The sequence below is a fragment of the Hyaena hyaena genome, unplaced genomic scaffold, assembly GCF_003009895.1.
Source record: "Hyaena hyaena isolate Hyena2069 unplaced genomic scaffold, ASM300989v1 scaffold_217, whole genome shotgun sequence".
In the NCBI taxonomy this organism is placed as follows: Eukaryota; Metazoa; Chordata; class Mammalia; order Carnivora; family Hyaenidae; genus Hyaena; species Hyaena hyaena.
Genome location: NW_024080849.1, coordinates 30,592 through 48,534, shown reverse-complemented (window position 1 = coordinate 48,534; position 17,943 = coordinate 30,592). Strand labels below are relative to the sequence as shown.

Here is a 17,943-nt window from a genome sequence, read left to right as displayed (position 1 = left end):
TACAGTGAACAAGGTGCTTCCCACACTTCTGCCTTTAGAAAGTACCAAATGGAAGACAGCTATTAAGAGGTAGGGATCCTTCGTTATATGATGCAACAGTGGCTGCCATTAACAGGACAGTATCCGCAACGAACGCTCCCCCAGTAGCTAGTTGGTTCCACAAGACAATACAGTAGTTATCTTGATTGGGTTATGAAGCAGAGACCAAGTAACTTAGCCTACTTTTCTGGCAAAAGTAACTGAGATGTGAGGTTAATTTTTTTTAAAGTTTCCAATCTTAAATCTATTCACTATTTTTGTGTGTGTGTTTTTATTTTTTTTAATTTACATCCCCATTAATTAGCATATAGTGCAACAATGATTTCAAGAGTAGATTCCTTAATGCCCCTCACCCATGTAGCCCATCCCTCCCTCCCACAACCTCTCCAGTCACCCTCTGTTTGTTCTCCATATTCAAGAGTCTCATGTTTTTGTCCCCGTCCCTGTTTTTACATTATTTTTGCTTCCCTTCCCTTATGATCATGTTTTGTATCTTAAAGTCTTCATATGAGTGAAGTCATATGATATTTGTCTTTCTCTGACTAATTTCGCTTAGCATGATACCCTCTAGTTCTATCCACGCAGTTGCAAATGGCAAGATTTCATTCTTTTTGATTGCTGAGTAATATTCTATTGTATGTATGCGTGTGTACATATATATACACATCTTCTGTATCCATTCATTTGTTGATAGACGTTTGGGTTCTTTCCATACCTTGGCTATTGTTGACAGCACTGCTATAAACATTGGGGTGCATGTGTCCCTTTGAAACAGCACACCTTTAGCCCTTGGATACATACCTAGTAGTGCAATTGATGGACCATAAGGTAGTTCTAGTAAACCCACTCATTACTATGAAAATGTAGTTCTTTATTAAAATGTATCTAAGAAGCCAGTGGGACATGAAATACATTTAAAATATATCTATCAAGGACTGGGGATGCAAATAGTAAGTTTCAGCTTATATGTGGGCCACCCTGGCTGAATGGTGGTGGCTGCCTGGAAGGGTGCTGAGAAACCTGTGGTCTCACCCACTGTGAAGGAGACAGTAGGCTCCATTGATTAGGGTTGATTAGGGAACAGGTGGGCACCAACACCATCAGCCTTCAACTCTGATTTCTCCCCATTTTGTTTCCAAGTCATTTTTCCCAGCCTTAATCTTCACTTTGCAAACTCTGGGGTAATCAGATGTTTTCTTTGGCTCATTCTTCAGCCACTGGGCCTCTGGTATTGCACCGTGCAGTAGAAAATTCCTCTGTCTCAGTATTTTCATGATCCAGTTTATGAAAACGAAGCACTAAATTTCATTTCTGCCCTTAATTCCCCAACATCCATCTCTTGAAAAGGAGACCTCATTCTACACATCCATCACACCATCATCACACCCAAGAAAACTTGCAAAACTTCCACAGTGCCCTCAACTGTATAGTCCCCAACTCAAACTTGTACAGTTGCTCTGAAAGATCTTTTATAGCTGTTTATTTTTTCCTCAACTCCGTTTCCAAAGTTTATGTATTGTAGGTAGTTTAGATACATACCTCTTTAGTCTCTTTTAATATAGAACAATCATCCCATCTTTCTTCTTTTACTGATACTGACTTTTTTGGAAGAATCCAGGACACTTGTCTCATAGAATGTCTACATTTTGGACTTGTCTGATTGTTTCCTCTTGGTTAAATTTCAGTTAAGGATTTGGCCAGAATTCTATATAGGTTCTAGATGCTTCATATTGTATTTATGAGAAAGCACTTACTGTATGCTGTCACAACTGCTAGAAGTTTGACCACTTGGTTGGGCTGGAAAATGCCGTCTCTCTCCACTATAAAGACACACTTTCCTTCTTATTATCGGGTATTATGTGAAGTGATACCTCCAGTCTGTGTTTCTGCCCTGGTCTCCACGAACCCTTCATTAGTCTCTTGATTTGTAAACCAGTCAGATCTTCTAAATGTTCTCAGGTAAAATTTAAGCACACCGGATGAAAACGAAATTCGATTTATATCTTGGTTCCCTCATATAACTCAGTCAGATTTGTAGTATACAAGTCACAATAGGTTATGTCATCAGCCATTACTGAGACAAGAGGTAGTAGGAACTAGTTCCGTCCCAAGAGGCCATTGGTAGGTATTCTTCATTTAAGCACATTCATAGGGATAAGGAGCTGCAGAAACCCATTACCTGGAGGAAGATCGGATGTTTCCTCACCAGCTGTTTTGTCTGCATCTTCGGCTGCCTTTGTAAAAGGAGGCAAGTTTTTGGAAAGGGTGTCCAGGTAATTCAACTGAAAGGGAAATCCAAAAGACTTACTTCAGACTTAAGCACCTGCCACAAGCATGTTAAGTTGAAGAGCAAGGATGCAGGCATTTTTTTTTTTTTTAAGGCTCTGAAACTAAAAGTTTTTCAAGAGACTGTTCAGCTCAATTCTATATTTTGTCAATCTGTCCTAACTTCCTAGAACTTCTTCTCAGGCAGCTTCCAGTTAATAATAGCATCTGGAGCATTCATAGAAATACAAGGAGCTCTAAACACATGAAGATATTCACTTTGCTGAAATGTTTCGGGGTTTGATAGGAGTGCTCTGTGTCCTTGGGTTTCCAGGAACTCGCAATAATTTAGTGCTGTTTCCGCAGCTGATGGGTGCAGACATTTTAATGGAATAAAAACTTCAACATGAAATTTATAGGATAAAAATAGGGAGAATTCAACCCCAAAAAGAGCTTGAAATGATGGATGAGGGTGATTAATAGTGATAATGCAAGGAATGTGGGTGGAGTGGTAGTAATAAATTAGTAAGACCTGAAATTGGTTTTCCCTCCAAATGCTTGTGAGGACATGGATTTGAAAGGTAAAGTTAGTTAGTTGGGCTGATGAAGGAATGAAATATCAGGAAAGGTTGAGTACAAAATAATATATGCATTGTGTCAACTTTTATAAAGATTCTTTCTCCATTGTTGTTAATTACATTCAATTACCTTAGGCTGACATAACTTGCTCACTTCCGATTTGAAGTAGGGTGATATTACTTTGTTCCTAATTTCCATTAGGTAATTTTTTGTGTTGTCAATTTCCTTCCTGGTTGGTATTTCCATAATGATGCAAAAGAAGACAGAATATTTTACAATGTTATTCACTTGCGTTTTACCTTTAAATCCTGCAGAAAATGGGATCACTAACAATAAAACTGGTAAGAATGAACTCATCAGACAATTTTTTTGTCAGCTTGTTTTGGTTCATTTTCTGCTCTTTGTAGAATCAGTCACATTTCTTACTTCAAAAACCAGGCTTTCATTTAAGATATGAAATAATGATGCCAGATGGGAGTTTGGTTTTACAGTTGATCTCAGAAGACTATGGTTGACCTTTTTTGTGTGTCTTTCAATTCTCTGAGGTTTAAATGCCAGCTAGATTCTACCAATTTCCATGATTTCAATAGCAGGGGTAACAAAAACTAAAACCAAAACCTCAGGAATGGTTTATGCATAGTGGGATCAGTGATGACAAAGTAAAATAAAAGCAATCATGATAATTCTGTCAATTATCTTTCCAGTATCAGAACTCTATAGTGGGGAGACGATAGACCAGCTAAAAACTTCACTTCCCAGCCTTTCCTATATATAGCGAAGGCCAATAAGAAGTAAACTGTCACTGGGTAAGATGCCGGATAACCTTTAAAGAGACCTAACTCAGCTCAGAGGCTTTTCCTTTGTCCTTGCCTCAGCTCTTTTCTCACTTCCTGAGATGTGGATGGAATGGCTGCAGCTGTGGCAGTAATTTTGCAACCATGAGGCAGCCTTGAGGAGGGAAGTCATGTGCTCTGAATGATGGAACAGATAGAAAGGGGAAACCTGAATTCCTGATGATGTGGTGCTGCCTAACATGGACTGCCCACTCTGACTTCTTTGACATCAGGGAAGATAAACTTCTTTCTTGTTAAAGCACTGATTTCTGGGCTTTTCTGTTCAGTGTAGCTGGCCCTAATCTTAGCTGAAATCGCTTTCATTTTTAAGTGCTAATTACACATCAGAAATTTTACAAAGTGCTTTACACATTTAATCTTGTAATAATTCATCATGCCCCTTTGGTCAAAAAAAAAAAATCAAGGTATAGAAAAGTTACATAACCTACCTTAAATTGCATAACTAGTAAGAGGTAAAGTCTGAGTTAAAACCCAGGTTGCCTGCTTCCAAGTCCATGACCTTGACCTTGATAAGTGCTATTAGTCGCCCAGTGTGTGAGCTGAAAGATACCTCGGATATTAGGTGGCTCAATTGTTCTCATTTTACAGATGAGCAAACTGAATTCCCGAGGTACATGGTACTAATGGAAATCAGTACATTGGGAAATGCTGACTTATACAAGGTTAAATACGTTTTGTTATGATGGGACTTAGTGTACACTGTGGCTCTCTAAAACACAAGGACAACCAGCTGGCTTCACTCATCTGTAAGTGACCAAGTTGGAATGGATTCTTGGTCTGCTGGCTCTAAGACTAGTGCCTCTTCTCTCATGTTAGCTGGCCTGTCAGGAAATACTGACTGAATCAAACTATCATCTCACTGAGACAACTTTAATTTCCCATTAAATTGTCTTATCTCTCCTGCCTCGCTGGGTTCATCATCCATCTATGACAGTGGGGCTACTGCTTGTCACTCTCAGGACTGTTCTCACAGAAAAGTCCTCCCCTTGATGACCCCCCAACTCTTCTTTGCATTCTCCTTACTGATTTTTGCATGGAACCTAACCCTTATGACTCACCTTCAGGGTCCCTGAGACTTTCTCATTTCTTTTTTTTTTTTTTAAGAAAAAAATTTTTTACATTTATTTATTTTTGAGAGAGAGAGAGAGAGAGACAGAGACAGAGCACAAGTGGGGGAGGGGCAGAGAGAGAGGGAGACAGAATCCAAAGCAGGCTCCAGGCTCTGAGCTAGCTGTCAGCACAGAGCCTGACGCAGGGCTTGAACCCACCAGCCATGAGATCATGACCTGAGCCGAAGTCAGAGGCTTAACTGACTGAGCCACCCGGCCGCCCCAAGACTTTCTCATTTCTTAACCCCACCCCCATAAACCCATTTCCCATGCTGCCAAAACTTCTCTTTCAGTGACCCAAATCTAACTGTGCATTTCACTTTCTTCTTCAAAAACTTCCACTGGCATGCGTTCTCTACCTGTAGGTTAAAATCTGAAAGTGTTAATGTTTCAAAAACTTTAAAAGTGTGAATGGATAACACATACATATGATTTTAAAAAGCATTAAAGAGTATGTAATGAAAAGAAAGTCTCCATCCCACGCTGTCCCCTAACCTTTCAGTCTGCTACCCCATGGGCAATTGTGGGCACCGGTCTCTTAGAAATCCTTTCAGGGATATTCCATGAGACAACATATACCTTCTAGTTTGCCCTTGAATCCAGGGGTGGCCCATGAGGTGCAAGGTCTCAGTTCACCACTTCTCCCACACATTCTGCAGGGTAACCCAGACATTTTTATAAAGAAACTCCATTCTCCCTCCAGTCCTTTTGGAGAGAAGCCATGCAAATGTGTGCAATAGTACTGTGTGGACTACTATATCCTCAGTAAACGTTTGTAGCTCCCTTTCCTCACAGGGTGGTATCCTCGTCTAGGGATGAAAGGAAAGCAAAGCAGAGAATGCTCTGAATGCATTCCTCACTAAGTTAGAAGAATCCTTGGATGTTTACGACTAGGCTCTGCATTGAGTTCTAGAATATTTGCTAGTATATTCGAATTGCCAGAGAACAGAGAATACCTGAGAACTTTCTTGCTTATGAAAAGGAGACCATCTACATTAGAGTCAAATGGGCTTCCTCTGGGGATAGTGACAGCCTCATTCATAAGCTGAGTAGCCTCTTGGCAAAAACATAGAAGAGATTCAGGTAGTGGCAGAGAGCCCAGGTGGTAGGACTTTTCGACCCCTCCCACTCTCAAGGCCCTTGACTCCACAAAACGGGGTGTTGTCACATGCTTATAGATACTGAACTGCAAGATGGAATTACCTCTTTTTTTCCAACTTTTCTCTCCAGGGCTTTCCTTTTGTTGTTTGCCTGCGTGAAAGGAAAGTATGATGAAAAAGGGCAAGGATCTCAGCTTCCAAACAATAGAAGAAAAACTTCCACTAGATGATAAGTTGTTGGCAGTGTAGGAGATGATCGGCTGAGAATTCACTGATGTAGTCACCCAGAGTTATGATGCCAGATCTCTCTGTTTCCCCAACCACTGTATGCTTAATACAAATTGGAACACATTAAGGGAGCAGCTTACCTCCATTTCCTTTCAAGGAAATCTGTATCCATTGTTTCTGGCCGACCTTCTGGAGAGGTAGGCAATGATTGCTTGAATAAATCAGCTAGGTGGGCTGCAACTTTAAAAACAGATGCGTTTAAATGTCTCCTCACATCTTTACAGCAACAACACACAATCAGTGCCTGATTACTCACTGGAGAGGTCTTCTAAGAGCTCATATTTCATCTATCAAGTGTTTACTAGAATTTTCATGACCAAACTGTAATATACCAGTACACCAGACCACTTTTATGAAATATCCTATTAAAGCACACACATCTTACTGTCAAAAGGTAGACTAGTGACATGTCATTTGTCCCACATCATTTGTGTTTTACCTAACTGAATTTCTTCGTATCTGAAACACCAAAATTTAAAAAACAGTAACCATTTTATTGAAATTGTTTTTCAAAAAAAAAAAAAAAATCTAAGGATCTGAATCTAAGTATATTAGCATAATACAATGGTTTGATAATTCTGGCAGTTACTCTGAGTTTATGCCTCAGATTATGATCTCAGTGGGATGTTAACAAAGATTAAAAAAAAAGTTCCACATTCTATCTGAGCTTGGGAAATGTTGATTTATACAAGGTTAAATATGTTTTGTTACCATAAGACTTAGTGTACACTGTGGCTCTCTAAAGAAATAAGGAAATATGCAGTGTTATCCAAACTTACTTTCTCATTAAATTCATTTTTGGTGCAGCCATTTCATAGACTAGTGTTTCAGGAAATTCTTTGGGGAGCATTGACTTAAAATCACCACTACAGGGGCACCTGGGTGGCTCAGTCAGTTAAGCGTCCGACTTCGGCTCAGGTCATGATCTCATGGTTTCTGGGTTCAAGCCCCACATAGGGCTCTGTGCTGACTGCTCGGAGCCTGGAGCCTGCTTCGGATTCTGTGTCTCCCTCTCTTTCTGCCCCTCCCCCACTCATGCTCTGTTTCTCAGTCTCTCTCTCAAAAATGAATAAACGTTAAAAAATTTAAAAATAAAAAAAAATATAAAATCACCACTAGTACTATTGCAGCTGTAAGTATGCAGGACCCTGTTTGACTCCTGCCTCTGTTTGTTTGTGTGTTTGGAAATATGTTTAGTTTGTCCTTCATTATTAGGCCACCTGCACATGTACCTCTATGGTGAATGTACTCTCATGCCAGAGATCACAAATTCAAATGCTACAATGGATGGTTACCAGATAAAATATAGGGCATCCAGGTAAATTTGAACTCCAGATGAACAATGAATAACTTTTTAGTATAAGTATGTCCCAAACAGGCCATGGAATATACTTATACTAAAAGATTACTTGTCATTTACCTGAAATTCCAATTTAACTGAACCTTCTGCATTTTTATTTGCTAAATTTGACAACCATGGTGTAAAATGGGCTGCCCAGGTCAACGAGTGACAAAAGAGTGGCTGCTGTGGGCTGTAATGGATTCTTCTGTTCACGGTCATTCTAATGAGGCAGCTGTTAATCCTCTTCAGCCAAATGTCACAATGTGGTAATGTCACATTTCAAGAGATGGAAAATTGAGATAAAGAAAAATAACTGGGCAAGCCAACACTGTGGGGGACACACAGAATGCATCCGTTGCTGGGGCGATATATTCTCCAAGTAAATAGGCTTTGAATGAGCATATTTTCCAAGAGTAGACCACTTGAGCTATATATACAGGGTAAAATAGTACAAGGTTTTGGTGATAACTGTGTAGTTGCTCACTGTGTGTGTGCATGTGTGTGTGTGTGTGTGTGTGTGTGTGTGTGTGTGCGCGTGTGTCAGGAGAGTGAATGTTGGTTGGTTGATTCTTTCCCTCTTCTGTCTTAGCTGTGTTGGAAATACAAGCTAAGGTTGACATAAAAGTCAAATGTCGACTGTTTTCATTCAACAAATGAAAGTTAAAGGTAAATTAGAGGCAGCCACATTTTTCAAGGATCTCACAATTTAGGCTGAAAAAAATACGTAAATAAATTATAATTGTATTATAATTATACAACATGGCCAATATGACAACATATGTGTGTATATATATATATGATATATATACATATATATCATATATATATATATATATATACATGATACTTTGCTATCAGATGAAGGAATGGCTGAGAAGTGTATTTAAGATTTTAAATATTTTGCAGAAAAATATTAAATATAGTTACCTTCGGTTACATGACTTTTTGTAGTTTCTTCCATTTTAGGGAATGACTGAAACGAAGATAGAATTCCTTAATGATGATGATTATATTACATACAAATTCACTCTGTTTTACAGCATTCTTCATGGAAAATTACTATGCAGTGAATCAGTTTTTTGATGCCAGTACAAACTGTATTTGAGTTTTTTAGTCATTCCTTTCACATAACAGATTTTTTAAAACTCCAAATCATTTCAAGTTGTAGAAATTCCTTTTTCCTCCTCCTTCCTATTTCATTCATTAAGTCATTCAACATTTCAATCAACATCATTTTCTCTGAAGACAGTATAAACTTTTATTTAAGAGCCTTCAGAATTATATACGGTTTAAGGAAGGGCCTAAGAAGCTTATGGAAGATTTAATCCATGAGGAATGAGATTTTCCCCAGAAATAAGAAATTTTAAGGAAGGAGCAAATGCTCCGTGGAAGTGGCAGAAACAGCTACAAGGTGTAATATTTTGTCCTGAAGCACCTGATACTGAAACACCAGTGAAACATTGGTACAGAGAACATTTCCTTCTCACCATGACTAGCTTGAGGAGATCTGCAGCGTTGCCTCTTTCCTCCTCGGTTCTGGAATCTTTAATTGTCATTTCCTGCAGCTCATCTTCTTTCTTCAGGATGTGGTTTATATAATCCTAAATCAGCGAAGTCAAGTAAATCAACAAAAATCAGAAATGAGGCAGAGACACCAAAATGGTGAACATCAACTTGAAATACTACTGGAAGAGTAAGAATATGTTACATTCCCAGGGTTCAACAAACCAGTTACTGGTCGAGCAATCTGGAAAACCTTTTCCTTGATAATGTTAATGGTCTAAGACCTGAAAAGTCCAAAAGCAAAGCTTTGAGGGCCACAAGACCTTAGAACTATATGGAGATGCCACAGAGGCCCAGTTTCTAGCTCTGAGCTCCAATGTCCTCAACAATAAAATGTATGGACTTGGGTTAGATGGTTTCTAGAGTCCTTTCCAAGGATAGTCTTTATGATTCTGTCTACAAATGTAAGTTTAGGCTTAGTCTATGCCTTGGCTTCCAAGAGAAATATACTTTACTTTTTCCGTAAATATCTATTTTCATAAATAAATCGTTCCCTGCTCTATGTCAGGTGCTGGATACATAATCATATACAAGACACATATGATCCTGTTTGGAGACAGTTAACAAACTAGACAGTGAGATGCTATAGATACGGCGTATACAATTAACCATATATTTACAAATTCTTAGACCATTAGCCAAAATCAACAATCCCTTTTCTTCCATGGATGAGTATCAGGTTAATAAGTGGCTCCACTTTTTCCCAGAGGTCACTAAGCCCATATCATAAGGAAGAAGGAGGACACTATATAGCAATCATACATAAAAGTTATTTATCTTCTCAATGTCTTAGGCCCTTCCTGTACCTTATGGGAACCATCAAGTATTTTCTACCTCTCAACCTCCTACCCTCTGGAAGATTGACATTCGTTTGTTGCATTAGATAAATATTGGTAGAGTTACATAATTTCAGATTCCTCTGGAAACCAGGAGGAATAATTGCTCTGTTCCTGATTCCTTTGGGTCAGGTTACCTGGATTCCATTACCTTAAGAGAAATCTGCAGCTTCAGTTTCACCTCATCTTTTATGAGCTCATGCTGGATGAACTGACGCATCTGTAGAACACAGGGGCTCTTGAGTATAGGGGCTGGGACACTCACTAGCTGTTTGGACCCAATGTCAAGACCCTTCCAAGTCTGAGTGCCAAACGGAGGTCCAGGAGTCTTTTTCTGTTAACAATACGAAGCAAAACAACAACCACCAAAAATATCAGATTGCTTTAACTTTTTTTTTTTTTTTTAACTGAGTCCTTATTATGTAGACACGATGCTAAGAACCACTTGTTAGGGAATACGGTGGTAAATAAAATATATGGTCCCTGCTCCCAAAATGTTTCTTAAATCTAAGGGAAATTGGTAACAGAATTGGTCATGCTTTCCTCTTTATATGCATTATCAGGAATCTCGATATTTTAAAATACTGTAGTATTACATCCCACTGGATAGCATTTGGGGAGTAGTAAACAATGTTGTATCATGGAAATGTAGCCTCGCTTATGGAAAATGCATAAATGACTGTTGCTTACTACCCACAAGTAGCCCAAAACATTTGGAATAATCAGTCTTTAACTTGGTTTCATGCTCATTTTGACCTAGAGAGATTCTTTGAGAGAGAAATCATCCCATAGATCTGAGGGGTCTTTGAACTCACTTTAGATGAAGCATGCCTCTGGAGTCTTTCCAGGGTCTCTTGGAAGCCTCCGATTAGGCTCACATCTTTGTGTTATCCTTGTAATTGAGTTTCAGGGGTAATGTGCTTTGATGCCCTATGTTCTGTAGCGTGTCTGATGTGTCCCATTGTAAATCGCTATTTGGTCTGATGCCTGGTCAGTGTAACCCTTAGGGGCTTGTCTGGGATGGGCCACTGTGACTGGGCACAGAAGGCCAGAGCTATAGGAGTTGCAGAGAAAGAGAATAAGCTTCTCTCACTAATCTCAGATGGAGCATGTTATTTGTCACGAAGCACTATTTTCAACCTGGATACAGCCTTAGAGAGTCATTTGGTGTGGCCTTTTTTCACATATGGAAGTAGAGGTCCAGTGTGACTTGTCTCATATCCCACATTAATAATTGGTAGACTCAGGACTAGAATTCAGACACTTTTCATTCATTGTGTTGGTTATAGTCACCCAATTAAAATATAGGACTAAGAGGTCTTTGTCACCTTAAGTGTTCATTGTCTGGGCCCTTGCTATCACAAGATTGTTTAGGGGAACAAAGGTCGTCATAAATCAAAAAACACTGCCCTCCCCTCCTAACACTAGAATGTCTCTCTCATCTAATGATCAATGTCCTCATTGATCTAATAATTTATCATCTAACAATGTGCTGCGCACATTACACAAATTGCTTGCAAAATGAAGTGTCAAGTCTTGCAAGACGTAGGACTTCATGATTCTTGCTCAAGATTTTAAGATCTTCTCTTCCATTCTTGAAAAAGACTTTAGATGCAGCTTCTCTAGCCTGACATAATCACAACGTTTGCTTTTTAACACTGTAGTTGCAAATCCTTTGGTATAATCCTTCATATCTTTCTTATATGCTTCAGTTTGTGCATTAGTAAATTAGGCAAAAAAGGGAGTGTAAAGACTCGAAGTTGTATGTTAAAACCAACAAATAAGGAATAAGACAAGGGAAGATTTCTGTATCGTATAGGATCAGTAATTCCATGATAGGAGAGGTATAACAGGTGTTACTTAGAGTGGATATTTCCATACCATAGGAAGATGTCTGAACCTGCAACACAGGCTAAAAGAAGTAAAGCTAGTCGGGTATATTTCTCTACAATCTACAAATGTTAAAAGTCTTCAAATATAAAACTCCTGGAGCCCATTAACAATTTATGTAGGGATGAAAATACATGAATATATAGGAGAAGACCAGAGACTCCAATCCATTGATGAAATAGATATGCAATAGTGTAGTGGCTTTGCAGCAGAAAAAATGCACACCTCAACTGAGGGAAATTTCTCCCATGACCTTGACCGGAGATTCGGAGGAACAATTGTATCTGATTCTTTCTTCATTAGCCATGGTGATGCTTCATGGAAAGGGCGAAGGACAGTGATGCTCAGGGTACCTGGTTCAAAGAGAGTTATCAGAGGATCATTTCTCAATCAAATATATCTGAGAAATTCAATAGGTTTTCACTGAATTCAGCGAGCTTTTTGATAAGTGGTTATGCTTAAGAACCTTACAGCCTAACAATCTAACCTTGTAACACCTAGAGACTGGGTTTAGAGCACCTGGAATTATTAACTGACACCTTACCATTCTTCAAAAACCACATTCAAGTCCTGTCGGTTCACTTGAGCTTATCCAGTGACCTACCTCGGTTCATCTGCCTCTGAGAGATGCAGTTCTGGGCTTTAGCAATAACCAGCTTTTCTACCCAGATCTACTCTGTGAATGAACCCCTCCCCCTCCCCGCCCCCTGCTAGCAGTCAGAGTGACTGATTATGTTAGTCCATGGTTTAAACTCTGCTTTGACTTCCTACGGCTCACAGGACAAAACTGAGCCCTCGGTGTTTTCTCACCCTGCCCTAACTTGCACTTCTCCCCCCGCCCCCTTTCTCTGCATTGGCCACTTCAGTATTTTCCTCCCTGTTCTCCAAGGTCTTTTGGTTTCTGCTTTGTACTGTCTCTTCCAAGAAAGCTCTGCCTCCTATTTTCATTAACTGCTACTTACCCACCAGCTCTCGGCTCCAGTGTCTCCAGGGAAGCCATGTAGACTATAGCAGGTTCCTCCATTAGATGTTCTCCTAGAACCATATACCTTCTCCTCACAGGCCTTACCCCAATTTATAATCACACAATCACAGTTATTGTGTGACTATATAATGAATGCCTATCCTCTCAATAAACTCTCAGCTCTATGAAAGCATGGTCCAGGCTGTGTTAGCTCACCACTGTATCCCTAACACCCAGCCAGTGTGTTTGGCACATGCTGGGTTAAATAGATGTGAGTTAAATAACTAACAAAGCAATTTGTGATGAATTCTTGCACAGCCAGTCAGAGCACTCCACTCTCCATATTCACAAAGAGCAAGGCTTATGATGCACACATGCATTGATATACTAATATAAGTGTGCAGATGTAGGCATATTCATAAATGAGTGCAAAGTATATACCACCAATCAGAGAAAAGATAAAAAATAAACATACATCAGCCTAGGCACAACACTTTGATGTCACACATCAATAATATGAAAGTTAATATCTATGTTTAAATACATATATGACATACGCTGATGATTGTTTCTTAATGCAATATGTATAGCCAATCTTTAGCCACACACTAATACACAGTACAAATACACAGTAAATATAATTATATATAACTACTATTTCAGGTTGGCTTTCTAACTCACACATCAAACGTATTTTCTTTTCTTATTATATTAAGTTCATCAAGGCAACACCTTCAAAATGCAAAAAAAATCCAAAAAACTTACAAGTGATCTCTCACTTTTATTTGTTTTTTCTCCCCCTAGCAAGATGAAAGGAACACAGAAATAGGATCATAGATTATATCTATGATATAACGTACTTAACATACCTAACGTACTTCAACACCAATTCAAATCTGCTTACAGGTAGAAGTGGGGCTCATACACAGTTTACATAGGCCGATGCTCAGATAAAGCTTGGAATGAACATAAATAACTGTAGAAACAGGTTGACATGGCGATGTGGCAAGTAGAGTTGAAAAGGGAGGAAAAGGAAAAATGCAGAGGTGACATGGGGTGGACTGGATAAGGGGGCCGGGAGCTAGTAAGGAGACACAATGACTTCCAGACATCCTGGATTCCCTACCTGGCTGTTCCTGCATTGGCTCCTGGAGAACTACAGTGGTTGATTCTCCATATGCCAAGGATAGGTATTCTTCTATGTCACTGTCTCGAAGGAGTTCCGCTCCTGACCCATCAGCATAAATGACAAAAAACCTGTTTGAAGCAATAAAATTGAATCGTGTGAAGTCTTCAGTTAAAATGCTCCTTAAGCTTGGAATTTAAAATAAAAGACATGGTATTATTTTTATTACATTACCTGGGTACATGTTCACCATAGATTTGCAGATGATTCTTATACAGATGAGTAGATGATAAGCTATCATAGCCTTCAGTTTTTTCATTTGACTCATCTTCCAAATTGTTTTCACGTAGCAGGGTTGATACACTGCCATCAGCCATAACCTAAGGGACAAAGTATATAAGCAACTAAAGAAAAGAAATGCGGTAAAGCGCACATTTTCCATTTGAGAAAGCATGTGATCTTTGGCATATCCAGGAAACCAGGGATATTTATTTCGAAGGTATTACTCACTATATGCAGTTGGCATTAATAAAAGTAAAAACCTAGTAGCACACCTCTACTTACAAACCACTCCTAAACTATGAAGACAAACTGGAAAATGTACTCCGAGTAAGGTGAGTAGGATGGCGAGGGACTCAAAATCTTATCTGAGCATTAGTTCATGGAACCGGGGATTTAAACATGGAGGAGAGGCTCCCCATTTGATGGTTGTCTTGAAATATTAAGAAAGTGATAGTGTGGGAGAAGTTCATATTGTGTGACTTCTGTAAGTGTGGAATTGGGACTCAGGAAGAGACTACAAAGGGAAACAGATTTAGTAGGAGAGGACATGTTCTAGCCATTACTACTGTTTAGATCTGGTGTGGGTCTCTCCAGGAAGGAGTGTGGGTCAGGTTAAAAGATCACCAAAAGGGATGTCCAAGAAGAGCATTGGTGCTTGGAAGAATGTTTGGCCCCAATGTCCCATGTGTTTAAACCTAGAGCGTTCAGGCCCGTAACACTCAACTTCAATTCACAACAAATGAAAATTTGTCGGCAGCCTGAACTCATGTGGGAAAGAGTCTCAGGTAGCACAGACACAAACAGGCTGGATCAGAGCCAGCCTACATCGCAAACCAAAGCTGGGGTCTCTGTGTGATGGCTCCAAATCTGAAAAATAACTTCACCACCTACTAGCTGATACACGGTCTTGGGTGAGGAGTGAAAACAAGGAAAAATGCTTAGAGCAGGGGTTGGCAAAACATTTCTGCCAAGGGCCAGAGAGTAAATATTTTAGGAATTGTAGGCCATACAGCATCTGTTGCAACTACTCAGTTCTGCCATTGTAGGCAAAGGCAGCCATAGGCAATATGGAAACAGATGAGCATGGCTGTGTTCCAGTAAAACTGTATAATGACACTGAGATTTGAATTTCCTGTGAGTTTTATAGGTCATGATATATTCATCTCCTTTTGACTTTTTCCAGCTATTTAAAAATATGAAAGTTGGAGCACCTGGGTGGCTCAGTCAGTTAAGCGTCCGACTTTGGCTCAGGTCATGATCTCACGGTTAGTGGGTTCGAGCCCCACATAGGGCTCTGTGCTAACAGCTAGCTCAGAGCCTGGAGCCTTTTTCAGATCCTGTGTCTCCCTATCTCTCTGACCCTCCCCTGCTCATGCTCTCTCTCTCTCTCTCAGAAATAAATAAAAAACATTAAAAAAAATATATGAAAGTCATTTTTTTAATCTCATGGGCCTATATAAACAAGTGGCCATGGTTTGCCAGTTTCTGGCCAAGATATTAAGAGGATAGCTGTGGTGTGGAAGGACAGAGAAACAGAAGATAGAGCTCTACCACCTAGTAGCTGAGCACCTGTCCACCTCCCCATTTTCACCCCTACTAGAACCCTTCCTAATTAATACTCCTTACCACAGATTCCCCGCCTAGTCAGCCAGACAAACTGGTTCTCACTTTAACCTGGATACAGACCATTCTTATATCATTTCTTTCTTGTTGGCATTATTTTAAATGTTTAGTATTTCTTCCCTTCTGTTCTAATTCTTTATTTGGGTTTAACATTTATACCATCCCAACTGTTAGGCTTTCTATCTCCTTGGAAGTACACTTTAGAAGCAAAGCTATTGACATTCATTACTACTTATGCTAAGTATTGGCAGTAAGTGGATAACTACACCAAGGCAGCTAAGGTATAAAGCTGGATGGAAGCTCTCTGTTCAAATATCTCAAAAACAAAGCCCCAGCCTTTCTCTCCATACTAATAATATACTTTACCTGGAAGGTATTTCCCTCAGGATCCTGGACCTCGCAGATAACCTCTGACGTGTGCTTCATGATGTACCTGCTAGCTCTTAGCTGCTCACGTTTTTGGAAAGGATGGTATAGATCACTGCTTGATTCATGGCAATATATAGCTGAACAATCCCGATCAATGTGAAGGCAGCCTGTGTTTGGAGGTAACACCTAGAACAGCAACAGAAAAAGAGAAATTATTTAAAGTGCCTTGTTAAATTTGAAGGATTTGAAAAATCATTTTAGGGAAAAAATTATCTACAGATCATAAACTCTTCTTTCCAGGAGAAATACATTGCCCAAGAGAGGACTTCAGCTTTGGAAAGGACTCCCTGATAAAGAGGCAAATTGAATAATTAGGATATAATTTCTTCTGTGTCCCCAGAATTTGTCTTCCCACTTTAATATCTCTTTTTGTGCCTTCTTATTTCAGGTATTTAATAGAATGATAAAAATATTTTTAACTGAAGTAAACACTCTTGCCTCTACTCAAAGTGTCTGGAATCCTTCATGTTCTTGGACAAGAAGTAACTCTTTGAGAAGCTATGGGACAAATGCTTTTAGGAGCTTCTATTTGTCCCCATTCCTCTGGTGGCTGACATAGTCCTTAAGTATTAGCTTTCATATAAAGACATCTGGTTCAGATAGACTCATTTTTAAGATGTAATTCACATACCATAAATTGTACATTCAATGGACATTCCATGGACATTCAGTGGATCTTACTATATTAAAAAAGGTGTGCAAACATTATCACTAATTTCAGAGCATTTCCATCACCCCAAAAAAGAAACCCTGACACCATGAGCAGTTCCTCTGCACCACTCCTGCCCCTAGCTCCTGGCAACCAATGGTCTGCTCTCTCTATGGATTTGAATATTCGAGACATTTCATACAAATGGAAACATGCAATAGGGCACATTTCGTGTCAGCCATCTTTCACTTAGCATAATTTCAAGACTCATCCATGTGTATCAATCTTCATTCTTTTTTTATGGATGAATAATATTTCATTGTACAGATGTGTCAAATTTTGTTTATTTATGAGTTGATGGGCATATGCGTTATTTTCACAATCTTACTATTATTAACAATGCTATCAACATCTGTATACATATTTTTGAGTGGACCTACATTTTAATTTCCTTTGGATACCTACATAGGAGTAGAATTGCTGAGTCAGCTAATAACTCTATTTTTAACTTTTTGAGAACTGCCCATCTGTTTTCCGAAGTGATTGCACCATTATGCATTCCTACCAGCAATGTATGAGGGTTCCAATTTCTCTATATCCTCCCTAACACTTATTATTGTCTGTCTTTTGTATTCTAGTCATTTTGGTGGGTGGGAAGTGGTATTTCATAATTTAATTTTTGCCCTTCCCTGAAGACTAATGATGTTGAGCATCTTTTCATGTGCTTATTTGTCATGTATATATCTTGCTTGGGGAAAAGTCTATTCAAATCCTTGCCCATTTAGGGGCGCCTGGGTGGCTTAGTCTGTTAAGCGTCCGACTTTCGCTTAGGTCATGATCTCGCGGTTCGTGGGTTCGGGCCCCGCGTTGGGCTCTGTGCTGACTGCCGGCTCAGAGCCTGGAGCCTGTTTCAGTCTGTGACTCCCTCTCTCTCTGACCCTCCCTGCTCACGCTGTCTCTCCCTATCTCTCCTAGAAATAAATTTAAAAAAAAACATTAAAAAAA

At 39.3% G+C, this 17,943-nt stretch overlaps 1 protein-coding gene across 1 annotated transcript in view; it reads right to left on the bottom strand.

Annotated features, from left to right (window-relative positions):
• SPAG17 (sperm associated antigen 17) overlaps positions 1-17,943 on the bottom strand; it is a gene marked incomplete at its 5' end in the record, with an annotated part of 91,790 nt that overhangs the window by 44,415 nt on the left and 29,432 nt on the right. Inside the window, 11 exons of the mRNA XM_039242734.1 lie at positions 2,219-2,321; positions 3,013-3,112; positions 6,050-6,097; positions 6,315-6,414; positions 8,504-8,549; positions 9,064-9,177; positions 10,127-10,309; positions 12,091-12,218; positions 13,956-14,086; positions 14,190-14,335; positions 16,227-16,415. Coding sequence (XP_039098665.1) covers positions 2,219-2,321; positions 3,013-3,112; positions 6,050-6,097; positions 6,315-6,414; positions 8,504-8,549; positions 9,064-9,177; positions 10,127-10,309; positions 12,091-12,218; positions 13,956-14,086; positions 14,190-14,335; positions 16,227-16,415 — 1,288 coding nt within the window. The remainder of the gene's footprint in view (positions 1-2,218; positions 2,322-3,012; positions 3,113-6,049; positions 6,098-6,314; positions 6,415-8,503; positions 8,550-9,063; positions 9,178-10,126; positions 10,310-12,090; positions 12,219-13,955; positions 14,087-14,189; positions 14,336-16,226; positions 16,416-17,943) is intronic.